Genomic DNA, 26,723 nt, shown 5'->3' with positions numbered 1-26,723 from the left:
ATTTAAATGAACTAAAGTAACTAGTGAAATTTATTTGATTACACTGTAATTAAAAATATATGTAAATAAAATCCATTAAACTTATATAAATGCGAAGTGACACGTATACTGCTAGATACGGTAGTGCAATACCAATCTCATCTCCATAGAAAATATCCCTAGAAGTCGAAAGATCAGTCGGTGCAAGTGGTAATATATCGGTTTTGTTTACCCCCTCCTCTACGTTCGTTGCTCTGTGTTCCGTTTGGCGTATTCCACTGTCGAGTTGTGAAGTAACGAAGCGGTTTCGCCGAATGTGTCGCACCGTGTGCGTGTTCCGTCATGCTTCTGAATGAGTTTACTGTCGATTAAGTGCCTAAAGACGAAAGAATGTATCACGTTTGTTGATATTAGAGTGGCTAGTGCTACGATGTCGAATGGTGCACGATGACACGCCCGTGAAAAACGATAACAGAGCCTATCATTTGATTGACCAAAGAGACAATTGAGAAAAACGCAATACGAAAAGGAGCCCTGCTTTGTGTATTCCCAGTGTGACATTCGTTGAAATAAAAACCATGCTTCAACCAAGAGCTACATACATCAGGCGGTAAAGAAGGTGAGGGACGAAATATATTTCGGTAAATCGAATGTCAAAGAACCGCGGAAGAGCTTTGACAGGTCGTTTGTTTTTGTTCGATAGTCGTACCCCGTTTCTCAATATCAGCATGAAAGGGGTGGGACAATTACTTCCCATATCTCTTTTCAACCTATATAACCATGGACGATATCGTATGTGTGGAAATGAGTCGCGATAGTAACGTAATATCACAGGTCGCTAAATATTCGTCGATTCTTCTCTGACGTACATACATGCGTATTTTAAATCTTTACATGTTTCCACATTTTCTTTTCGCTCTAAATAAATATTGTATTTTTTCAATGAAGCTGTATTTGTTAAATAGGAAAATTTAACGCGACTCTCTGTGTTTCACGTATTTGACAATTACGCGAGGAGACATTGTTATTTTTGTCAGAAATTCTTAGTTTATATAAGAACCGTTGTGTATCGGAATTTGTGTTATTCGGTTCAGAAGATTTTAGTCGACATTTTCTTATTTTTATCGCATTAGTTTTCTGCTATCTTACGATTTCCCTGAAAATTAAAGTATGCAATGTATGCATTTAAATTTTGATAGTATTTACCACTACATAAAATATGCATTCTTGTAGAATTAAAATAAAATAAAAGATCCTGTAATGGCTGCAACGTTTAATTTGTTTATAACGTGATTTAATATAAAATTCTACATTTAATGTCTAATTATGTACACTTATGTATGTCATGTTGTTTTGCGCTTTAATTATTACAAAGTACCATGAATAACTTTTTTTAATGAATAGAATGAATATTTGTGCTAGATTGAATATAACTGATATTTATGAAATGGATAATGTGCCGATATTTTTTATTGTTTTACATTGCACGTGTTTTTCCGCGTAATATGTTCGTCATACTTCGAAAGCAATGCCGATGTTCTAATTATGATAATCAAAATGATTCATCAGTTAAAAGATTGGATTAAAGGTGATAGAATGTGAAAGAAGTAACTGCATGTAATTTTTTTTCAGATGTTTTCTTAGTCTCAAAATGAATTTTGATGCTAGACAATGTTATTTTCTTCAAAATACATATTTTTGGTAACATTGTTAAAGTACAATATCAATATTTGATAATAACGTTTTTTTGATATTCAATAGTCATGCAGTTTTATTTAGTATGTGCTTACTGTCACTAAAGTAGGCCAGCAAATTTGTTACAAATGTTAATTAGATATGGATGACCTCTGTAATGACATGAATAAATTATAATGAATATGTTATAGCAAATATGAACTGCATCAGTGTTTCAACAAACTTCCTATATATGTACTATTTTTGGATAACACATATAATTGACTGTACATACAGGATTTAGATTAGATAATATCACTCTTAGAGAAAATTGTAGCTCAAAATAGGTATATAGGGGTCAAGTAAAATAGAACTATTCTGTGGTGTATTCTTTCATTTTCTTCTAACATTGTGAATTTTTTTTATTAATTTTCTGTTTCAATAAACATCATGAGTTTCATGTAATTTTGTATTATATTGATTTATTAATTTACTTTGTCATATTTTCTTTGTATACATTTCATTTTGCTAGATCATATCATGAGAAATCTTATGATTAATATTGATAATATTTGATAAACATAGCTTTTCTTGATAATGAGAACATACTATATCTATTTGAACGATAATAATGATTTCAGAATGAATGATGCACCCAATCTTTTAGGGATTAATATTTTTTAATTTCTTCATTTATTATATCTTTATTTACTGTTTAATAGTAATAATATTGAAAGTATCACTTATATTGATAAAGAAGAGATATATTTATTGATAGAGATATATTTTTACATATATATAGATTACATATACAACAAATTATTTAAGCTCATTTATTAAGAAGATTTACAGTCTTACTAACACAGCTAGGTAATAATTTTTTCAGCAAAAGGAATGGCTAATTTGATGATAACTACGTCAAGTAAGAATAGTTCACGCAGTACATCACCTAACAGAGGAAATACATTGACCTCACCTCAACAATTTTCAGCTACTTTGGAACATATTTCAAAAGCACGTAATGCTTCACTGTAAGACCCAATTTTTTGCAGATATTAATATGTATGCTTACATAAATTAAGATTAAAAATTCTTATTTTTTTGTAGTATTTTACATGAAACTGAAACATTAAGCTTATGCTTCAATATGATATAATTAATGATACAATATTTTGTACTTACAAATAAGAAAAATAAGTTCCTAAAAAAAATAAATGAAAAATAAATAAAAGGAGCACAGTACAAAATTAATTTGACTTCGCAGTTCCCAAACAGGGGAGGGTAGTACAGGCAGTGGAAGTAGTGGTGGTGGAGGCAGCTTCAGCATGAAAGGTAGTAGGCAAAAATCACCAGGAACTGTGATTCGAGTAGATGCTATGGATGAACCAAATACCAATTTAATCACTGCCGAACAAGACGAGTTTGTGCCAAATATTCACCTACCAGCCGATGATGAAGGAGTATGTGTTTTAATATTATAAAATAATAATAATTAATAAATAAAAATAATTTCATTTTCAGAATGTTTAATACTTTTTAATGTACTGTAATGTAATTAATATTTTTATTTTTAAATAACACATTCTTATTCATTTAAGTTCTAATAATTTGTAACTCTAATAGTGATATGTTATTATATTTAAAATTATTGTTAAAGTATTTAGATCAACAAAATCGATACCATTGTGTTTTTAAATGTTTATTACAGTAGTAAATATGATTGTATATGCTTATATAAAGTTACTTATGTAATGTGAAGTTACGGCATGTAATTACACTGTACTGTACTACAAGGTCATCAATCACTACTGTATAATCAGGGTTATAGGTTAAGAAATTAAGTACCTACTTGCATAATGTTGTAAGTGGCATCAAAGTTAGACTATTTCCACAGTTTCAGAGTGCAACCAAAGTACAAGTTAACAAACAATGTGCTCAAGGAAATGTGTTTTGTTAGTCATAATTTGTTTCTCTCTTAGGTTCGTGTATTTTAATATAACACTACATTTGTTTATAGGAACAATATCATGCAACACAATCGTTCCTATCAAATGGCTCCTCTGAATTAATAACTGATGATGTTGACTCTAACTCTGCTCGTGTTTGTCAAGCTATTGAGCATATCCAAAGTAAAATTGCTAAAACACGAGAACTTATAAGAATAGAACAAACCACACGTGATGGTAATTTTCAGCAATTATCAGTTAATTAGTATAGTGTTGAAGTGTTAAAACAATTATATGAATTATATGAAGGCCTTTATATAATCGCAATTTATATCAGAGTATGTATTATAAATGTGAAATTTATCTAATGTCCTTTTTATTCCAGAAAATGTAAATGAATATCTAAAATTAGCTGCCAATGCAGACAAGCAGCAGCTTACTCGAATCAAAGCAGTATTTGAGAAGAAAAATCAAAAATCAGCGCACAGTATTTCTCAGCTCCAGAAAAAATTGGATAGTTATACAAAAAAATTAAAACATTATGAATTAAATGGTGCACCTACAAGTCACAGACAACCCAGAGAAGTGCTTCGAGATATGGGACAAGGACTTAAGTAAGTATATTTTATCTTTTATCAACTGTCTGTACTGTATTTTAATTGTGCAATAAACAATCAAATCAGAAGTAGATATATATATATATATGGATTTTTTATTAGTGTGGCTGATATATTTAAATAATCATTGATAGATCTAAATCTGAATTAATTGATATAGATTTTTCTTTATTTTTATTTTAGATATTTATCAAAATGTACATATTATATTAATAGTTTATAAAGCATATTTTGATTGTACGTATTATAATGTATATTTTATAAAAATATGATGTATGTTATTCCTGTTGTTGCTGTATGTGCTTATGTGCTTATTTGAAAAAGTAAAAGTATTAAATTAAATTAAAAAACTAGTATTGCGTATTATAATTAATATGCTAAAATAAAAATTTTACACTGTAGTGAAAAATGTGAAGAAGTGTTCCTTTAGTGTAATTTCTTTGTGTTCTTTTCTTCTTTTTATCCAATTTCTGTTTTGTTATCCTAAATATAGGGTATGACACTTTCATCTAATTTAAGATTCACTTCCAGAAACGTGGGTGGCAATATTAGGGTTGGAATCAGTGGTTTTTCAGGGTGAGTGTTGGTGTGAAAATAGACTGCAATGGTTTTTTAATCATTTCATCATAACATTTATTGTTATAATTAAGTTTTGACTATATTATCATTTTATAAAATAAATATGCAATGAATGAAGTACAACATTTATATATATGTATATATTTATATATTTAAGCCAAGCACATTCAAATTTTAGTATGTTCATAAATATAAAACACAAATTTACGTGTTTTAATGTATAAGATATTTTTATATAAATATAATAATTTTCCAAAACCAATTTTTATAAAATTGGAATGTTAAAGCTATTCCTGATTTTTATTTTTCTTATATGTTTCAGAAGTGTAATGTCCAAACCAAGAGAATTTGCACATTTAATAAAAAACAAATTTGGCAGTGCAGATAACATAAATACTTTATCTCGTGAGTAATTTTTATTACAAATTATTTTTTTAATTAATTAACACAATTTTGTCCAGATCTTATTTATTTAATTTTTTAATAATATTTACTATGGAAAGTGTTAATTAAATCTTTGTGTTTTAAAAGCTATCACTAAGCACATATTGACCTATGCTAATAAATTGTGATACTACAAGCAATAGTATGCACGTTTCTTTTATTTAAAATACATATACATATATATGTAAATACACTATTAAAATCGTTATATTATTACTTTAGTTGCTAATATGTTCATTATCCCAGAAATATAAATTTTTATTTATCTGGAATAAGATGATAGTATATATATATATATAGTAATTTATAATGTATTGTAGTAATAGTACAATATCTTCTTACTCATTTCAACATTAAACAATAAATAATGTTTAATATTTTGCTGTCATGGCAGTTGAAAGTAGTAAGTAACATTTGGGCTAATTTTCTTACTATATCTGTTTTTTTATATGTAAATATATCATACGTGTCTTACTTTGTAAAATCTTAATAATTTTTAACACTATATCTTTTTTGTTGTATATGATAAGGTACATAAATCTTATATATTTACACATTTGATGAATACCTACCAGATAAGCAAATTTGATGTGAGAATGTTGTGTTTACATATTGTAAGCTTTATTTTTATTACTACTTTGTGTTACTTAATAATTTTGCCTTGTCTTTAGTGGCTTTCACATATTCAGATGTTTGCTATTTTATATATTAGTTATCCAATACATCAGCAAAGTATATTAAACACATATGTGGACATGAATTCAAAGAACAAAAATTATAAAGAAAAAACAATTTTTGCATTAAGTTTACAAAACATTTTGTGACACATTATTGATGCATTTATATACAACAAAAATGTTTTTGAATTATCATTAACTGTATTTGAAAGATAGGAGTGTTGCAATACGAGAAAGCATACAAATTGATTAGTTATTAACAAAGGCAGAATAGTTTGGTATTGGATAACATTCTAACTTGCGACGTCTGTGTCCCTGCAGATGGCTCAACTTTTTATGTAAACGATACACCGCGTGCAGGTAATGGAGATAACGCTAGTGTTGAAGATGAAAAGGCTCATCATGGATCAGCGACGCTGCCTGGTGGGTGTAGTTTGGGATCAACTCATAGTGCTGCGGCAATGAAATTTCCATCCGAAGAAGGATCCGAATGCTCTAGTGTTACAAGTGAAAGCGGACCTGGTAGTAGGGGGCAAGCACACACATGTCCCAGTAGTAATAATGCTGCACTTAGTCTTAAATCTATTTTCTCTGAACTGCAAGAACATAGAGAAAATTTGGAGAGAATGAAAGATAAATTAGAAGGTTTGAAGGTTTGTTTCTGATGATTTAAGAAATAAGTAATGAAACAGAGTAAATAAAGAACAATAACATGTTTGTATACATCATAATTTTAAAATTAATTTCTTCCTTAAACAATTTTAGAGTTTGCAACAAGAAGTGACATATCTTTCCCATGCTTTGCAAGAGGAACGTTTTAGAAGCGAGCGTCTGGAAGAACAAATTAACGATTTAACTGAACTGCACCAAAATGAAGTAGAAAACTTGAAACAAACTATAACAGATATGGAAGAAAAAGTGCAATATCAAAGTGAAGATCGATTAAGGGACATACACGAAATGTTGGAGAGTTGCCAAACTAAAATTTGTAAAATGGAACATCAACAACAACAACATCAACAATATGTCACTTTAGAGGGTCTGGATAATAGCAATGCAAGGGCGTTGGTTGTAAAGCTCATAAACGTAGTATTAACTGTGTTGCAAGTTATTCTACTTCTTGTTGCAACAGGTGCTGGTATAATGATGCCTTTCCTTAGGACCAGGTACAGTTATTTCATATTGTAAAGTTATGTTTGAGTTTTATTTTTACAGGAAAATAATCTATTAAAACCAAAACAAAATATTGTACATTCCAGCTTAATTGCATAAGCTTTTTGAAGTAAATTTTGTTTACTTCAATATATATCATCTTTTTTTCTTTTTTTCCTTTATAGTAAACAGATAACTATTATATTTTGTATCAGTTTATATTTCTGTTCCATCATCCTTGTTCCGTTTTCATTCACATACATTTCAATTCATACTTCATCACGTACATCGCCATCTGATTTTACTTTTGCGCACTCATTGTTTTATTTTGTTTTCGCATCTCTGTTGCAGTTGTACTAAGCCTCATTGTTTCATGTGCAGGGTGCGCATATTAACAACTACGTTTGTTGTATTGGGCATAGTATTTGTGCTCAAACAATGGCCTGAGGTTCACGACGTCGGCAGTCACCTCATGCGCCATCTTAAACAGACTCTCGCCGTCAAGTAGCATCGTGAGTAAATCATTATTATTTTTATGAAAATTTTACAAATTATAAACGTACTAGTAAAAAAATATGAAACAATATTTTATGTCCTTTAAGAAATCTATTTCATATAAAAAATTTAATGTTCTATTAATTTAGAGTATAAAAAATAACTTATTTTAGGGTGGTATACTTAAATTTACCATACCCTGTGATGAAGAAAAATTGTACACAATGATCAACATTTTGGACCCATTTATCAGTGCTGTAGTTTTGGAGCAATAATAGTAGGTATATGCGTAAATGACTTCATTTATATTTTAAATTTGATCATGTTCACTACTATTATATTGAATCAGACGAGTGATTAAATCTATTTGATACTGTTAATAGAATTACAATACACAAAACATATTTTGCTGTGCAAAAGTGTTTCACTTAGGAAGAAGAGATTTAGTAGAAATAATAAACATAAAAATGTCTTTTGTCCCTTATGCAAATGTTATAAATTTATTTTGCGATATTTTTATCTTTATTTGACTAATTTTGCTAAAAAATAATACGTAATTATGATTTATGATAAGAAAATAAAAATTTCCATGAAATATGAAAGAGGCAGTAAATATGTAACGCTGTACACTGATATTGCTTGATTACATACGGCACATTGTTAGAAGAATTTACTCTAATGTCATGCGATTAAGTTCATTTTTACACGAATCATCAATTAGCATGAAATTTAAAAAAAAAATATTGAACAAGCGAAAGTACTGATTAAAAGATAGAAAAGAAAATTGTTCTATCATTAGTGTCTGTGGGAGGTGTTACCACCATTTTTGGAATTATAGTTCGTACATTTGATATTCTAGTAAATTTAAATTTGTGTAAATTTATCAAAATGCACATTTTGAAATAAAATATTTATAATTACAATCGTCCAATTGCTAAACAATGATATAAATTAAGAAAGCAAGAGAACACTTAAATAATTGTAGATATTCTTCATGTCAAAATGTATAAAATATGTGATATATTCCTTAGTGTTGGCAATGAGGTGGGGTAATTTGATTCTTATATGTAAGTTACAAATTATACATTCATGAGAATACAAAAATGTAAAAGTGAATAGAAGTACTTTTAGAACACTTAACATCAAAAGAGGACCAACATGTTTCATTCCTCTTATTCTACATATAATGTTAATTTGTTTCACATATGATGTAAGAAGGATACACCTTTTGAAATAAATAGCATTAACTGTTATTTGTACTCTCACGAATGTTTTAAACCACCACAGACACAAGAATGCATACATATTATATTGAATGTAAAGAAATGAACCATGACAGATGTTGAAATGAGAGAAAGACTGATGGACTACATCGCTGTTACAATTGTGAGTAATTTAATATTTGTGGCAATTTTGTGTTGTTATTCATTTAAAAAAATGTTAAAACAGTAAAATGATTGAGAAAAATTTTTTTTTAAAGTGCAACGGTAATTACAAAATGGTACAATTATACAAAAAGAGATAATTCTTAAATTAATATAGGTGCTCAAATCTGTGAGTGTATAAAATATTTTGGTCTACATAATTTTTTAATTCTATTATCGCTACTTAATGGCGAAATGTCATTTATTTCACTAATTTCCTAATTTTCATCTTTCTGCAAGCATAGTATCACGAAATATAAAGTTTCATAGCCTAATATTATTTTGTGAATATGTGACAAGTAAAGAAAGAAATTATTTTTCGATAATTATAATCTTTTTTATTGCTTAATACGTAAAATTCTCCTTATGTTTTATATAAATGCATAGTTTCTAATTTGTATTAAGTTCATGCATTAGGATTTTTGTTATTTGTTGGATTATGTACTGTTATCGTTTCGTTGACCTTGATAAGATATGAGAAATTGTTTTTAATTGACAAACAAAATCTGTAAATAAAATAATGTTTATGTAGCAATGTATTTTCTTTTTTTCTAGCCTGTTATTCGTGAGTACAACATCAAATTTCCGACCTTTTTTATTTAACGCCATAGTTCTTTGAACTGCTATTTATATATGTATTATTGTCGCACCTCGTATTTTATTGTTATAATCACTGCTTTTGTAATATTTGTTCAACACAATTTTTATAGCTTTTATATATGTTCAATGCGAATACTGCCAAAAAAATTTAACATGAAAGAAATTGATAATTTACGAGGGATATAAAAATTAAGTTAATTAAAAGTTTATGTTTATATTAAGAACCGAAAAGACAAGGAAGTTTGATCGTGTATTTATAACTTGATCAGGCAAAATTTTGTATTTTAACGGACTGCGTATTTTTTTTTCTTCAGATTCATTTTCTTTACAATTGTATTATAAAAATTTATTCAATTAAATTTATTCATAATTATAATAATGTTTCCTTCGAATAATCCTCTTGCGTTCCTAAAAATAACCGTTTCTTATGTCTATAAATTTATAAATACGTCGCTGTGACTATACTAAGTTTACATATAAGCGTAAAAGTTAAAAATCAGTTTTGGGATCAATATAATGATATATACAAAATTATAAAACAATTTTGTGTCTTCGTATTCTTGTACTAACTCTACATTTGCAAAAAGGAGTAAACAATTGCAACAATGATACATTACTAATATATTAAGTCTATTAGATTCGATGTTATATTGATTCTGCAAAAAGATTTCTAATTTTTTACGTTGTTTAAATCAGATTTTGACTAAAAATATATGTTTGTTATTGTATAAGTGACAACTAGACAAAATATATAGGGTGTTAGTGCGCTTATATATTACTATAATTACCACTATTGCGTAAATTTTCTTTCGAAGATTGTATGCTACTTATTGTTAATTATCAATATTTATCTTTATAGTAAAAAGTTCTGCCTATATGGATAAGCAAACGATCGAGAAACATAAAGTGCAAGAATTGTACGTCCGATTCCCTGTTTGTAGTTTCGTATTCAATAAACGACACCCTATATGTATTGTATAGCTTTAGATCGTGGTGCTTTGTAAAATACACATATAATCCAATATTAGAGAACTTGTTGATATCATCGACCACTGATTTAACGAGGGCCCCTACCTGCACGCTTAATAAGGACATTTACATAATAATGTGTGGACGTAGCAGAAAAGAGAAGCGATTAAATTAATACAAAAGAAAGAAAAAATAAGGAAAGAAATTATAAATATTTGTATAAATAAAAAATTGCACACATGTCAAACAACGACGGACGTATTTTGTATCTTACAATGTTACATTTTTCTATGAGTTTTTCTTTTTACCGCGGCTATTTACAATTTTATATGTATTTTGTATCAAAAAGCTTCATGGAGGATCGTAAAGCATATGCTTAAATAAGTTGCGTAAAATGTTAATGTAATCCTGGAACTTGATAATCGTTACTCACACTTCCCATAATTTTAGGGGCCCCCTATATATAGTATAGAAAGGAAAAAAATAACGAAACAAATATATTGTCATCGATGCCTTGCATAGGTAGTTAATGTCAAATTATAGATTAAATATTTGTTGTCAATTGTAGGACGATGTAGGAAATAGGAACAGCGATTGTAATGGAAATTGTTAACACGCTAGACACATACACATGCATATATATGTATATTATGCATACACACGAGTGTACGTATGTAATAGCTGCATAACAGGTCAGTGTAATAATGTAGTTAAAGACAAAAATAAGTTTATGTCCATTTAAAAAAAAAGATAAACGTACGCGCGTAATGCTCGTATTATGTTATTGCTGCTAAATTTTAAGCCCAATATCAATTTAGCAGCTCTTGTCATTAATATTATTATTTAATACCGTTTCGAAATAAAAAGAATTTTTAATAAAATTCATTTTTTTTATTACTTGGATTAACCTTATTATTAACTAGACATTTGGAGGGTAAAAAACAGATGACATGTTACTTTAAATATGTTACAACTAAAACTGTAATAAATAAAGAATATTAGTTACGTGTATAGGTGTATAAAATTTAAAAATAAATTCTAAATCTGGTTGTAGAATTTTTTATATTTTTTCTGATAGGATTTGTCAATAATATTACAATCATCACAATTTTACAAATGTAATCATTTTATTGTTACATATCACAATTTCTACTATGTGTAGTGCTGAAAGCTTTTTTATTTAAAAGAAAACCGCAGAGATGCCACAGAAATATGCATGTGTTAAAGGTGATTATATATAACTTTACACTTTTGTTAAATTTAAGAAACTACATTGTTAATATGATATAACCACCATTCTATAGCATTTCCTTGCAGTAAAAATAGCTATCAGCCTTTAATTCGATAAATAATATTTTAATGTTTTACTAGTATCAATAAGAAAATATTTGACTTTCTTTATGATAATCATGTTTTATGTTATATAGCTAGTAAATGTGTCATTTTATTTTCTTTTTTTCATGACATTTATAACAATTTATAATGCACACACAATATAAAGAAAATTCTTATGTAATGATTCAAACGAGCCATTTTTCAATTTAGTATATCTTTAAATAAATAACATTTGTGTTATTTCATTGACAATGCATTGCATTTCTTAAAAATATGCTAAAAAATAAATTATAAATTAATTCATTTCAATTTTATATCATATGTCCATAATTTGAGCTTTGTTAGAATAAATGTAGATATTTAATCTTGGTATCATTTGATCGGAATTTGAGAAACTACATACTATACTATATAATCTTTTTAACATATGTCATTGAAAAAATGTATTATCACAAGCTAAAAATCAAGTCCTATAATGCACATACATTAACTGTAGAAGCTTGAAAATAATATTTATCTTTTACATGACTTAAACTTGACAGTATTTTATGGCTTGATTAACAATAATTATTAATCTTTGAAAGATTCCAGAGCAAAACAAACTGCAAATAAAAAAGTAGACAATTTGAAAACAGCAACATACTTCGGCAAAATACCAATATCGATATTTTAATGATAATGTAAATCATTATTTAATTTTTTCTTTACTTTCTATAGGTATACATGATTTTAGAAAACATTGTTATCCCTTGCAAAGAATCCTCGAAAATATATTCTTTGTATATAATTTTAACATATATGCTATAGTAAAGGAATACATTGTGGTGACTAATGCCGCTTCTTATAAAATGCAGACTTGATATTTCATTTTTTATCATGCGTTGTTTGTATCTATTTACTTCAACGTTTCCCGATTTTTAATCATGCGTTTCAATCTGCGGTAATTTGAATTCCTTCCTGGGAATCTCGGAGTACAATTTCTGCTGGTAAGATATTTTTTATTTCATTTTGACGAGGAACTGGTTCATCTTTTTGCACGGGTGCTGTACCATGGTGTTTTTTTTTATGACACATCATGGTTGATCTCGATACAAATGTTTTGCCACATGCATCACATTCATACGGTCGCTCTCCGGTATGTAATCTTTTATGAATGGCCATAGGAGTGAACTGTGTGAATGTTTTACCACATACATCACATCTGTAAGGCCGTTCTCCAGTGTGCAATCTTCTATGACACCTTAACGCTGCCCTTCTGGCGAATACTTTTCCGCACATATCGCATTTAAAGCTTTTTTCTCCCGTGTGCATTGTTGAATGAATTTTAAGATCGACTCTTGTTAAAAATCCTTTACCACAAACTTCACACAAATACGGCTTTTCACCTGTGTGAATGCGTAAATGAGTGTTCAGATAACTTTTACTAACAAACATTTTATTGCATACCACACATGGATACTGACGATTATCCATACCCGAGTGTATTTTTTGATGACTTTTACAGAGTCCTTTGGTTATAAAACCTTTGCCACAAATTTCACATACATATGGTTTGACCCCAAGATGTCTATTTTGATGATCTAATAATGATTGTTTCGTTTTAAAATGTTGTCCACAAGTGTTGCATGGAAAAGGCTTTAAATCTGAATGTACTCTTTGGTGAAGAACAAGATAACTTTTAGATTGAAAACCTTTACCACATGTGGAGCAATTATAATCATATTGCCCTGTATGTGTAGCCGCATGTTGTGCAAGCCCAATTTTACTACGAAATGCTTTTTCACAAGTCACACACTGAAAAGGCTTCTCACCAGTATGTTTCCGCATGTGTTCTTGTAATTTATAATTTGTCCTGTACTGTTTACCACATTGAGTGCAAACTTTTGGAGTCCATTTCTGCCTTACTGTTGTTTGTTTTTTTTCTTCTATATTTACTTCATCTTGAGAAGACACTAATTCAGGTTCTGTGATTTGTTTTTCTTTGTCAATTGTTTTACTTTTATATACATCACATCTTTCCTTATGTACATTTAAGGCATCTACACTTGTAAAATATAAACCACAAGGACAACAGCAAAAATATTGTTCAAAATGTGCTATCATATTATTCGAACCTAATGTTGCTTCATTACAAAATGGACACACATACCAATGTGAACCTGTTTCATCAACTGTAGGATTATTTAATGCTGTTTCTAATAATGCATGCTTGGCTCTTTTTGTATATTCTACTAAAATTTCTGGACTTCCAGTTGTTATTTGACTCGTTGATGCCATAGTATTTGTTTGAGAAGTTGTATGCCTAGGAGTTTCACTTTCAACTACACGTGTTTCTTCTATATCACTACCAGTCTCTGGTTGAGCAGGAGCAAAATTCTCATGTGGTACCTATAGATTAAAATTATTTATCAAATAAATTTGTATATTATTTATATTTCACTTCTATTTAAATAACTTACATTATCTTCAAGTACATTTGCAGGATCTTCTGTGGTTAATCTATCTTGCAACCTATGATATTCTTGTTTTATTGGTACTGATTCATACTTTACATTATCACAATAATGTACAATTGATTCTCGATTTTGATCTTCAGGATTTATTGAAGTAACATAATTTATTCCTAATTGACTCAAATGACCACTAACTGTTAAATTTCCAACTACAGTCATATCACCCTCCAAATGCATTGCTATTTGATGATTAGAAACCTGCAATACAAGAATATACACATTTAAGTTACATTTGAAGCATTATTGCATTCAGAAATAATTTTAAATGAAAATATTGTTGTAATAGATATAGTACAATTTATTTCAGCAAGCATATTAGGTTTATTTGTTCATTTACTTCTCGTATATGTTCATCCACCATTCTAGCTGTATCCCCATCTAAACAGTCGATACCAGTAACCTCAATATCTGTATCTTGTTGCCCTATTTCTTCTTGTGTAACAACTTGTTCGCCAGCTGCCAAATCTATTTCATCTATGACTTGCATAGTATGTATAGTAGGCTCTGCTGTTTCTTGGGGATTTACATGATTTTGTACGTTTTCCATATTATTTTGTATTCTGTTAATATTCCTCTGAATCCTCTTCATTTCTTCTACTTCTTCCAAATCCCTTTTTGATATACGAACAATCTCTTGCTTGGCAATTTCTTTTAACATTTCCATGAATACTGCCTCAGTATGTAAACATTTTTCACGAAAATCAAACAGCTGATCCAATTTATAAGCACACTCTTCGCATACCACTTTTGGTAATTGATCAGTCATAGACACCTAAAAATAATCAATTAACTGACAACACTAATATATATATTTTTTAAAGAGCATACGAAAGGCCATCACAATCTTCAATTTTTTAAAGCAACTATACAGTTAATTAAAGTTAATATATAGCTTTCCCCTTATCATGAGGAGTTTGTGAAACCTTGCACCAATTTTCTTCCTCTATTTATAGTTAAATTAGAAAGAGGGGGTGAAGACAGAGCACTGAAGATTGCAGTGAAATTGCTACTGTTTGTGCATGATTTTACCTGCACTGGCAAACATGCGGCTATTTTCTTGTCAATGTTGCGCATCTGATCGCCGGCTTCGAAGATCGGTAATCCCATTAGAATACCCGTTTTGGTCGCACATAAACGACATAAATAATCAAATTCCTCGACGACGGCCATATCAACAGAATGAAGAGGATCGTTTTTTTGCCAGATTAAACGAAGGTACTTGAAGGACCGATCGGAACGATTTTACTTTAAGAAACCCAACGGCCAAGGTCTTTTACGTGATTTAAAAAACTTATGCCGTGCATTACGACATTCCCTAATTTGCCTCCTGCTGATCTTCAGTTGAAAACTTCTCTACTTTATAGATATGCATTATCCGGGGATATTTGTCAAGCGAGTCTGCGTTCACACCATCGGAGACAATCAGTCGTGGCATCCGTAGCGGGGGAATTAACTTGCGTTGCTCTCTTTTCATCTAAAAAGAATTTGTTTTGTAGGTGGCGCGCTAAACAGCCAAAGACTGAAGCTTTTTTCAATCGACTAACGAGCTATCGAATATCGAGTTCATTTACTATTGCATTTTTGAATGATATTTATTTCAATAAATTTAACTAATTTATAGGCATCTGCAATAATGATAAAAACAAGGATCTTTATACATATCGCATTTTAAAAAATTGTTATATAGTTGATAATTCATTAAATTATACATAACCTTATTAATACTGCTTCGTTATGGAAAAAGTTTCTTGATTTAAAAAAGTATTTATTTCAAATTTGATTTCAAATATATACTTTTATTAATTTATTAAAACTAAGATATACTAATAATTTTTTAAATGAGGGAGAATATATTAAATGTTTTTCTTTATATTATATTAAATATTGAAATATTTTGTAAAGAGAAATAAAGAAAATGTATTAACATAGTTATGTGTATGATATAAATCTATGTTTTTATTAACTCTTTATTTAAATATAATAAAACAAAGTAAAATTATCAACGCCATTTTATTTTTTAGTTACGTTGTAGCTTAAATATATGTCAGTTTCTGTAATATTTGCAAACGTTAATTTTTATTAATGATTTTTACATACTAGTATTTATTCATTACTCATTTACGAATGTATCGCTATATAAAAATGATTTACCTGAACTGCTAACAAAAATGGCGACAAGTAAATCGGGGAATCAACAAAAAAGAAAATTAGTGATAGAACGAAATAATTTAGATGAAGAAATTGCCAGTGAGTATTTTTGGTTACTTCTTGCATGAATTAATTATTATTTACTTTAAATACCTATTATAAAATGTCACGAGTTTATTGTTTACATACTTGAATTTTAAGGTTAGGTGATGATTCCTTTATTTTAATCACTTTGATTAACCTATTCTAAGTAAAAATATACATTATTTTGGCATTTATGGACTTGACCTTACGTTAAATAAATTTAATCCTTTCAAAATATGTAGTTTTTTCTAAATATAGTTTCTAACTTAAAAATAATTAAAATACATTACGATTATTTTTTCTAATTACAGAAAAAGCTAAAATTATAAAAACAAATTCAGAAGCTCCACGATTGTGCCCTTATTTAGATACAATAAATCGCCAATTTTTAGACTTTGATTTTGAAAAACTATGTTCAGTATCATTGTCAAAAATTAATGTATATGCTTGTCTTGTGTGTGGAAAGTACTTTCAAGGTAGAGGTACAAACACTCATGCATACACACATAGTGTAGCTGAAAGTCATCATGTTTTCTTAAATTTACATACATTAAAATTTTATTGTTTACCCGACAATTATGAAATAATTGGTAAGAAAATATTATTTGACTATTTTGTTTATATCAAAAGATAATGATATTTCTTAATAAATAACTGTTACTCAGATTCATCATTGGATGACATAAAATATGTTTTAAATCCAACATTTGATAAAGCACAAATTGCACAATTAGATAAAAGTGATAAGTTATCAAGAGCCATAGATGGATCGCTATATTCTCCTGGTATTGTGGGAATGAATAATATTAAAGCAAATGATTACTGTAATGTTATTTTACAAGTGAGTCAGTTTGAAATATTTAGATCTCTTTAATTCTATCTTATGATATAATTATAAGAGTTCAATATTTTAGGCACTTTCTCATGTTACACCTTTAAGAGATTTTTTCTTAAGAGAATCTAATTATTCTCATGTCAAGAGGCCACCTGGAGACTCTTCTTATCTTTTAGTTCAACGATTTGGTGAATTAATGAGAAAATTATGGAATCCCCGTAATTTCAAAGCTCATGTCAGTCCACATGAAATGTTACAAGCTGTTGTTTTATGGAGTAAAAAGAGATTTCAATTTACTGAACAGGGTACAAATAAAATTATATTACAACAAGTAAATCACTTTTTTATTAATAACCTTTATATATTGAAAATACAATTTTCAGGTGATCCAATCGATTTTCTTTCATGGTTTTTAAATGCCCTTCATTTAGCATTAAATGGTACAAAAAAGCGTGATTCTAGTATAGTGTATAAAACGTTTTTGGGTCATATGCGGATATATACACGAAAAATACCACCACTTGAATTGGATGAAAGTCAAAGAAGTGAATTACTTCATACGGTAGAATATGGCGAAACTGTAACAGAAAGCCCATTTTTATATTTGACATGTGATCTTCCACCACCACCTCTTTTCAAAGACCAATTTACTGAAAATATTATTCCTCAAGTAAGTATCGAACCATAAGCTTTGATCATCACAGTATCAGAAAACTTATCTTTTTTTTTTTACTATAGGTCAATTTGTACACATTATTGAATAAATTTAATGCTGTAACTGAAAAAGAGTACAAAACATATAAAGAAAATTTTATGAAGAGATTTGAAATAACAGAGCTTCCTCCTTATCTCATACTTTATATAAAAGTAAGTATATAATGACGTATTAATATTATATGTTCATCTTTTATTTTATTTTTTTACAGAGGTTTACAAAGAACACATTCTTTGTGGAAAAGAATCCCACCATAGTTAATTTCCCAGTTAAGTACGTAACTTTTAATAATATTATTATATAACAATGTGAAAGAACTTAAAAATATATACTGCTTTCAGAAATGTAGATTTTGGAGATATTTTAACACCTGAAGTAAAACAAAGACATCCATTTACAACATATGATTTAGTAGCAAATATAGTTCACGATGGTGAACCTGGTCAAGGAACGTATAGAGTTCACATTTTACATAGAGCAACTGGTCAGTGGTACGAGTTGCAGGATTTACACGTAACTCAAATTTTGCCACAAATGATAACATTAACTGAAGCATATATACAAGTATGTATTAATAACGAACATTTTGAATAATAGAGGGAAAATATACATACGTTTCTCTCTTTTTTCAGATTTATGAACTAAAAAATGATGTATATTCGGAAAATGGCAACAATTAAAGCAAAAGAACGATGTGATAGATGTAATTTTATAAATAAAATGTTTCATTTTTTCACTTTACCTTATTTTTTATTTCATAATATCCCTAATAAATCAAAGATAATAAATAATATAATAAGTTTAAAAACTGACGTAAAGATACAGCACATAAAATAATTCACTACAATTTGTAATAATTTCTATATTTCAAAATCGCAGATAGTTTGTTAAAAGTTATACCTAAATTAAACATTTATCGGATTTTCTCGTGTCAATAATTTTATTAATAAGATTATCGTAAATTCGTATTTAGTAAAAAGAAAATTGTGATTGCTAAATCCTTTTTACATGTATATGTATAGCATCTAACCCTACGGGCCGCCGATCGTGTCGAAAGCTGCCGAACTTTGCCGAGAAGATCGGAAGTACAAACTGGAAGTACAGTCGTGACGATCGGTGGGGAGAATCGGGTTTGGTGGGGATCGGAGTGTCGCGCCGAAGCCAAAGCGAACCGGAGTAGAGTCACAGCCGGCCACGCGAGACGGTCATGAGCGAACGTTTTCTACGGTTCGCGGTTTTTCCATCGTTCTTTCGGTCGTGCTTTTTTTCCTTTTATTCGTAGTGTACCGGGACAACGTTTTTCGTATATCGTATGCAAACGCGTTAGTGATACTGACGTTTCTCTCTTCCTAGTCATATAGTCGATTGTCGCGAGTGATTTTTTTCTGTGTGTACATACATTGTGTTGGCTAGTGTGTTCTCAGCACGTGGATTATTGCTGGTGGGATCGACGTTTGCTCGAACGGTGAGTATCCTTTCTTGTTTCCATAAAAACTTTGAAAAAGTTCTTTAAGTTTCCTCGCGCATGAGTTATAGCTTACAAGATACATAGATTTACAAATATTCGTGAGACATAATCATTGGAAGATAGGATGTATGTTTAAGAACTTTCGAAAATTGTAATAGTTTGTTAGCGGTTATGGTTTTGTAATATTTTGTGTGACCGATACTTGAGAATCTCTATCACCTTTAAAGCGTTCCCGCGTAAGGTTATATAGTGGATGCGTATTTGAAGAAACTGTTGTGGTGTTCTGACGAGTGGAACATCTACAAACCGAAATGCATACACTAGTAAGAATTTACTGTGGCTACTTTTATTTTCCAATGCAGTGTCTTTTCTTATCAGATTCTACATTTCATTTTCATAGTATGAAATTCTTGTAGTCATATGAAAGTGCCAATAAGTGATACGTACATAAATGGTATAATAAGTAAAATAGTACGAATACTCTTTATAGCTACTGTTTATACATACGTGATTGTTTTGATGTACTGAGTTAATTCGAATATGCATTCATTGTAACCATAGCCTAAGATTGTTTTGTATACAAACGCGTAGAAACTTATTTCACTATCAACATGTGGAAGACTCGAAAAATTGAAGTGGGATAAAAACGCGGGACCCACGTTCGATGCTAATTCTCTTATGGCTCGGTTATTCTTGTACACATTGACCACGATTATTCCGATTTGTGTCGGCGTGTTGGCAATACACGCTACCTTCCAGTAACCGTCCCGAATACCTGTTTCATGCGAACCTCAAAAAAACTGTCTGATTGCGTGGCCTCCGTGGCGGAGGAGCGAGTTTGAACGTTCCTCGGTTAAAAAGAGGGGAGGTACGTTGACTCTCGAAGAAGCTGCGAGTTTTGGATTCCTAGCATCTCGCTTGGTAATCGTTGCATCGCGTAAACCAGTTTCCGCGTGCGAGAGGATCTTCGATGACATATTGAACGTACGTCATCGGCGTCGCGTATTATGTATGTGAGATTGCCGTTTTTCTCAACTTTGCGTTTTTACATACCACAGGTAGTATCTATGTATGTTACTACGGACATAAAATATGTTAAATGTTGATTATTTTTTGTGTATTTGTAAATTAGGTAGAGTTTTATGATAAAGAGATTAATGTGGACGCGAAAGAAATATGGCGTCCGAGATCTTTGTACACATTGATGATTAATACCTAGATATTTTAAAATATTTTATATTTTAAAGAAATTTTACGATATAGCGAGTATGTCTGCTGTAAATATGATCTTGGATTGCATTGTTAGAAAACGATATTTATTTTACGAATTAAACATTTAATCAATATTCGAATTTGGTACAGAAAAGGAGATAAGAAACGTTTATATGAACCCTTAGTAATAATTTTATCGTGGAATGTTGTTAATCTACCAATTAAAAAATGAATTGTTACATCGAATACAAATACAACCAATTAGAGTAGGTAAAGAAATTCGTACGAAGAATACCAGATAGTGTCATTCATCGTCACAAAGATGGGGTATATTTCGAAAAATGAACGACAAGTCAAAAGAAGGGACAAAAATCGCGACGATAATTGGGAGTTGGTAACAAAGGGCAGGAATTGCGCGATTTTCCTCGCGTATATGTAAACCAAAGGGCTGGATGGGAAATTCTGGAACTGCAGAGGATGTCAACGACATGACTGTGGAATGTTTTAAACGTGGGTAGTGTATTAAGCAGAAATACATATCGTATGATGCACCGTTTCGCTTTAAGATCTTCCCCTGACGCTCACGTTCTGCTATGCCTAATATTTCAACGTCTCCGTATTTTGTTAGGGCCGCGTATGTAGAGAGAAGAGCAAGAAACGCGCCCGTTCTTCTCTCATGTCGCTTTTTAAGTTCGTGTACTTCCCCGCGATCCGCTTATGGACGTAAAAACGTGTCAAGGATGGAGATCATGGTTGTATTCATCTACGAGAAACATCCTTGAGGCACTTAAATATCGATTGAGGATACAGGAGTGCGTTGTCAAATGCTTCCTGTCGAAGCTGTTCGAATATGCGTACTCGTAACACACCTAGTTCTTTGTTTCTTCCACGCACTATTTTATTCAGTTTGAAAGTGCAGTGATATTTGAAGCATTTTTTTCTTCTCTCTCTCTCTCTCTCTCTCTCTCTTTTTTAAGGAGCGTATATCAGTTTATTACTCTTATAGGAAATTTTATTGATGTATTTTTGAGAAGAGTTTATAAATTTAATTTATTGTTTCTGTAGTAGTTAATAGTACGACATTGAAAATAAATTGGATTTAGATGGTTTTTACGAGGGTGGATTTTTATATAAATATCGCTTACACTAAATATTTTTGCGTTTGTAATAATTAATATTAACAAAAATTGTTAATGATTACTAGTGATAGCGAAGAGGAAATATTAGCTTTTTAATGAAACTAGTTTTAATTTATTTCCCTCCAAATTGGATTTACACCAACTTTTGGAAAAGGAATATTATTACATTTGTCCATCGATATTCTGTAGCATTCTGATGTAAAACAAGTTCTAATTTCTGATAGTTCTAATTTGGAAGCATTGATGGCTAATCTATGAATACAAAATTGGAATGGTATTTAGTGACTTTTTTCCGAGTTTTTAAGTCCATAATGAAGTCGATTAGATAAACGTATCTTCTCGTTTCTGGATAATTAAGCAGAACGATCGTATTTTTGGTAGTGATGGAAGATGTGGAGTATGCAGCTTAGCATGTTTTTACCGACTTGAATCTTAAGCTTATTAGGATACTGACATCACTGTCGAGTATTCAGTCGCCTAAGGGCATATAGCCTTTTTTCTTCTGTAAGTTAGGCGAAACCGTTTAACACGTTTCCATACACGCGTATCGAGATACGTACGCGTAATCCATTCAGTATCGAAGAACAGGAAATATCGTGTATTTTACTCTGTATTAGTAGACTGTGGATATGGCTCTTGAAGCACATTTATATAATACGTTAATTCGAAATAATGAATTATTGAACGTATAAAATTCCAAGGGAAACAGGATACTTCTTCTCGATACGATGTTTCTTAAATCTAAATTATATTTATCCTATTCTTTCCTAACTCTTTCAAGATTAAATTCTTTTTATCCTGTGAGAAAAATTGTTTTTTCATCAATTATACATCATAGAAACATATATCTCGTGATTTTGTAAAGAAGGCATAGTGTACTACAACTCGAGATCAGTTTCGATCAGATCGAAAACAAATACATTCATCGGTTAGTTAATTAGTAATTTATTAAAGTTCAATGTTTCGTACGCGTAACATTCCCAGTTTAATTATACGTGTATAAGAGCGTAAAATATTATACAAGAATATTTGATACACATCTTGAACCGAGTTAGACAAAGATCCACAAGAGCAAGTGCAATACGAAACCGTGAAAGTTAAAGATTTGCAATCCAAGTATGTGTAAGATATTAAAATACAAGAAAGATGCTATTTCAAGACTATAACGGCGTAAAATAGCTGTGAAAATATTTAGTTCGATATATATGAAAGCATAAATCGCTATTTTCAGTCTATAAAATCGTAAAATATTATACCTCGACTCTTATATCGAACCTGATCCAAGAAGAATCGACAACCGAAAACTTTCTATATCAAACCGAGAGTCCTAAACAAGGGCAGAGAGTTAAAAATCCAAGCGAAAAGAAAACGACGAGCGATCGTGGCGGAAAACTCGGGTGATAAGAGAGTCGCAATTACAGAAAGAAAGTTGGTGCCCGTAGGTATTAAACGAGGGATCTCTTCTTTTCCTCCATTCATCGACGATTCACTACGAGAGGAGGCTACGATTGTTTTCCCTCGGTGCAGGAAGTCGCTCGCACGCGAAATAAATCTGCAAGTCGGAGAAAGTTGTGGGTTTTGTCGTTGCCTTCATCGTGGCATCCTGGTTCTCCGTTGGTCGTTGAATGTGGAGTATAATGTGACACAAAGAACGTAGCCCTCGTCGTTGCGTGCAGGTAGATAGAAGGGAGAAGAAACTGCACGAGGAACAGCAGGTGCCCAGCTGTTACGTTGTAACACCTATACGCATCTGCCTATAGGCGAACGATTAAGGCTACGATGGAGTTTGTCGTCGGTGAATTGGGTTACACTGGTCACGTCGCGCGAAGATTATGAGGTTCTGAGCCGCGGAGTACCCAGCAACTCCTCCGTATCTCGGAACAGTTAGAAGTCGATGGTCCGATTAGAATTCCACGCAGAACCCCGTATTATCGCCTGCCTGACCGTGACTCGAACGGAGTCTGCCTTTTGTGTTTTTACTATATCGTTATTTCATAGTGATTCTGTTACGCGTTTGTAGATTCCACGAGGTATTAAATATCCGTGCTAGATATAGTTTCGTAAAGGAGAATGACTGCTTAATCGAAGAAATTTTCCGCAGATTTTTGTACAACAGGTGTGACGCTATAGTAGAGTCTTTGGAGTTTTATAAGGAAGTTTTTAGTAATTTTGCTATGAAGTTGTGCCAATATTTGCGCTAAGTATTATTTTACCATGCCGTAGATAACTGTTTAATTGAAGGAATTTTTCTTTTATTTTTACACAATGGAGATGATGCTATAGTAGAGTTTCCAGGTTTTTGTAGGAAATTCTTAGTAGTTTCGCCACGAAAGAAATGTTTTTTACTATATTCGCGAAGAAAGCTTTCAAAGTTTTATTGGAATTAAAGAATTTTTGATAATTTTGTTATTATACCATCTGAATGTAAAGGAGTTAATTATTCGACGAGGGAAATATTAAATAGATGTGAAACTTTGCTCCTCTGAACGAAAATTTTCGTTAGTACTTTATTCACTGGACAAGAAATAGCAGTTCCAACCAAAAGTTGCCTATTAAGAACGTTAATTTGCACGCTTTGTGACGTAATCACGTTATGTGTATGCGATACGCAAACGTTGAAAACGCTTTGATTCTCGTGAAAAGATACGAATACGTATTGTAGGAAGCACATGTTATCGTACCTAATATTTAGAGAATCTTCCATGCATAAATACCAAAGTCACACACGCGTATTGCACTGTTAAATGTTGCAAAATTATAACAAATAATCGCAGAACTATTTTTTAAACCAATGATTTAAGCGATTTTAATGAACGATTCTTCTTCAGAATTTGTGAAGAAGTCTCTGATCTATTTAGCAGTTGAACAGTCTTTAATTAGAAATACTTACACTTATTTTAAACGTATGATTAGTTTCTTTACGATATATTTATGGAAATGTTAGGACATTCTCATCAGCTGCAGCTGCATTAGACTGCGTTAATCGTCGTTGAAACTCGTTTTGCCAGCTTTAAATCCGCAAATCTAACGATGGCCGGTGTTTTCTGATACAACAGACGTGGAGCAGCTTGTAATGGTCGACTACTTCCCGATCTTTTGACACTTTCTTTTTGCGAGAAGAAAGTAATATTTGCCAAAGGATTTACGTCTTCCTTAATAGCGAATTGAAGCTGTGCAAAAGTAACCAGGAAATCATTTCATTAATCTCCCTTGAGAAATGCGCGTCGCTTAATGTACCATATAATAAATCGAAGTTCAATTAAACGAAGGCGAACATGCTCGTAAAGGGTAGTCAAAGATAAAAACTCTTAGAACTTCGTGAAAAACTTTATAAGCATTCTTGTAAGATTTTATTTCATCTTATAAGAAATCCATAGAGAAACTGAAGATAAATTCCAATCTAGCCAATTGCAAAGAAACAAATACATTTTTCATGACTGTTGATCCATCGGTAGCGTGAAACTTCTGTCTCAAAGGAAACAAAAAGAATTAGAAATGAAGAGAAACAGGTTCAAAGCCACTGTATAGCGAAATAACGCGTTTGCGAGCGTCTCATTCGTTTCTTTCCAAGTTACACAGCTTTATTTCCTCTCAAACGATCGAGATCGAAGTTTCTTAGATAGTTTGCTATACACGAAGAGAATAGAAATTGCAACTTTGGAACGTCGTGGGTAGATTTTCGAACGAAAGAATGTCGTTCGAAGGCAGTTTCGTTTTTCCGTATAGCTATCGGCGAATTCATTTGGAATTCGCGTATGTTACCTGCACGACGCTTCTCGCCCAGTTGACTAGCGTCCTAGAATCGCCCACAAACTGGGACAAACAAGCGCCTTTCGCAAATTTTGAAATCTAGGACGACCGTCTAAAAGGAAAACTTCTTCTTTGATGGAGACCTCGCGCTGTTTTTGCATAAGAGAGAAACTGATTGGTTTTCGTTCGGGTAATAGCGACGTTAAACGAGCCAGACTCTTTGAACAGATGTTTTGGTATGCGAACAAGTGACGATAGAAACAACGGGGAAAGGTTGTTAGTGAAATTCGAGAAATTTATTCTTACTTTGATTTCTGTGAGCGAAGTGTGAATATTTACGGTTCTTCGATGTTACGTCATGCTAATTGTGTAATAGATGAATCTTAATCCACGCTATAATCCTTATTATCTCTTCAAATAATTGTAAACTATCTTTTCTAAATAATATTAATTTTAAATAATTACATCAAGCTATCGAGGAGCCATGAATAAATTTCTGACGAAGATAATTTTCTATTTTGCTGAAAATGGGAATGCACGATGGGATGAATAATAGAGTTTAACGGCACCTTGAATCAAGAAACTGAGATCGTATCAAGTACATTAGGCCTGCGGGTCGCTTGTTTGCGTAATCTCTAAGTCGACGTTAGGATTCTGTAACAAGTTGTACAGGTGTTGAAAACATAGTGTTTATCCTAGTTTATACGTATAAAGTAGGATGTTGTAATTATACAATTCGAGGAAAAATCTCTTTGGTAACATCTTTTTTCTTTACGTACGTAATACTTAAAATATTATAGATATACAATATGAGATAAATTAAAAAGATTATGTAGAATATGAGAAAATTGGGCTGAGCGAGAACACGTATAAATAATTTGCTAAAAATTGTTTTCGGGTGAAGAACAGTTTTTAATTAATAGTTGTAAAAATTTCGAGGACGAAAGCACTGCATATTATTTTTTTTT

The 26,723-nt window shown here is 30.9% G+C and overlaps 4 protein-coding genes across 14 annotated transcripts in view; 3 read left to right on the top strand and 1 right to left on the bottom strand.

Moving 5' to 3' along the window:
- The first annotated feature begins 249 nt into the window (after positions 1-249).
- Dmtn (transmembrane and coiled-coil domain 2 protein Dmtn) lies at positions 250-9,518 on the top strand. Of its 8 annotated transcripts, none has more exons than XM_069116727.1 (11): positions 250-598; positions 2,540-2,684; positions 2,918-3,113; positions 3,671-3,836; positions 3,985-4,213; positions 4,748-4,792; positions 5,118-5,200; positions 6,238-6,569; positions 6,682-7,082; positions 7,420-7,580; positions 7,737-9,518. In XM_069116727.1, exons 2-10 carry the CDS (start codon positions 2,548-2,550, stop codon positions 7,574-7,576), a joined length of 1,746 nt encoding a protein of 581 aa, XP_068972828.1. In that variant the 5' UTR covers positions 250-598; positions 2,540-2,547; the 3' UTR covers positions 7,577-7,580; positions 7,737-9,518. The 8 variants fall into 8 exon arrangements, with proteins under 8 accessions (XP_068972828.1, XP_068972830.1, XP_068972829.1 ...); XM_069116725.1 differs by lacking the exon at positions 250-598 and adding an exon at positions 625-1,567 and having other exon boundaries at positions 6,277-6,569; XM_069116724.1 differs by lacking the exon at positions 250-598 and adding an exon at positions 625-1,567 and having other exon boundaries at positions 7,450-7,580.
- Positions 9,519-11,599: 2,081 nt separating this feature from the next.
- On the bottom strand, positions 11,600-15,873 carry LOC138181673 (zinc finger protein 157-like). Of its 3 annotated transcripts, none has more exons than XM_069116721.1 (5): positions 15,434-15,873; positions 14,742-15,176; positions 14,351-14,602; positions 13,355-14,279; positions 11,600-13,276 (listed from the first exon to the last, which is right to left on the bottom strand). In XM_069116721.1, the coding sequence occupies exons 1-5, from the start codon at positions 15,572-15,574 to the stop codon at positions 12,822-12,824; spliced, it is 2,208 nt and encodes a 735-aa protein (XP_068972822.1). In that variant the 5' UTR covers positions 15,575-15,873; the 3' UTR covers positions 11,600-12,821. The 3 variants fall into 3 exon arrangements, with proteins under 3 accessions (XP_068972822.1, XP_068972823.1, XP_068972821.1); XM_069116722.1 differs by having other exon boundaries at positions 13,367-14,279; XM_069116720.1 differs by having other exon boundaries at positions 11,600-14,279; positions 15,434-15,872.
- A 565-nt stretch (positions 15,874-16,438) lies between these two features.
- Usp39 (ubiquitin specific protease 39) lies at positions 16,439-18,927 on the top strand. The gene is made up of 9 exons (XM_069116915.1): positions 16,439-16,651; positions 16,948-17,226; positions 17,302-17,477; positions 17,551-17,776; positions 17,855-18,141; positions 18,210-18,338; positions 18,398-18,459; positions 18,528-18,750; positions 18,819-18,927. Exons 1-9 carry the CDS (start codon positions 16,573-16,575, stop codon positions 18,864-18,866), a joined length of 1,509 nt encoding a protein of 502 aa, XP_068973016.1. The 5' UTR covers positions 16,439-16,572; the 3' UTR covers positions 18,867-18,927.
- Positions 18,928-19,359: 432 nt separating this feature from the next.
- Positions 19,360-26,723, top strand: part of LOC138182067 (rap guanine nucleotide exchange factor 2) — a 247,751-nt gene continuing 240,387 nt past the window's right edge. For both annotated transcript variants that reach the window (XM_069117600.1, XM_069117599.1), the window contains exon 1: positions 19,360-19,651. The gene's annotated coding sequence lies outside the window, so the exon portion shown is untranslated. The remainder of the gene's footprint in view (positions 19,652-26,723) is intronic.

Source organism: Bombus flavifrons, chromosome 7, assembly GCF_040668555.2.
Source record: "Bombus flavifrons isolate JBK064 chromosome 7, iyBomFlav1_principal, whole genome shotgun sequence".
Taxonomy (NCBI): Eukaryota; Metazoa; Arthropoda; class Insecta; order Hymenoptera; family Apidae; genus Bombus; species Bombus flavifrons.
The sequence above is the reverse complement of the archived record's forward strand: the minus strand, read 5'-3'. Positions and strand labels throughout refer to the sequence as shown.

Coding starts and splice junctions, on each gene's coding strand:
- Dmtn (XM_069116723.1), top strand. CDS start 1,525: ATGATAATCAAAATGATTCATCAGTTAAAAGATTGGATTAAAG. Junction 2,685..2,917: donor AAAGCACGTAATGCTTCACT/GTAAGACCCAAT, acceptor TTGACTTCGCAG/TTCCCAAACAGGGGAGGGTA. Junction 4,214..4,747: donor GATATGGGACAAGGACTTAA/GTAAGTATATTT, acceptor ATTCACTTCCAG/AAACGTGGGTGGCAATATTA.
- LOC138181673 (XM_069116720.1), bottom strand. CDS start 15,574: ATGGCCGTCGTCGAGGAATTTGATTATTTATGTCGTTTATGTGCGACC. Junction 14,603..14,741: donor TGGATGAACATATACGAGAA/GTAAATGAACAA, acceptor CTTGTATTGCAG/GTTTCTAATCATCAAATAGC. Junction 14,280..14,350: donor CAAATGTACTTGAAGATAAT/GTAAGTTATTTA, acceptor TTTAATCTATAG/GTACCACATGAGAATTTTGC.
- Usp39 (XM_069116915.1), top strand. CDS start 16,573: ATGGCGACAAGTAAATCGGGGAATCAACAAAAAAGAAAATTAGTGATA. Junction 18,460..18,527: donor ATAGTTAATTTCCCAGTTAA/GTACGTAACTTT, acceptor TACTGCTTTCAG/AAATGTAGATTTTGGAGATA. Junction 18,751..18,818: donor TAACTGAAGCATATATACAA/GTATGTATTAAT, acceptor CTCTTTTTTCAG/ATTTATGAACTAAAAAATGA.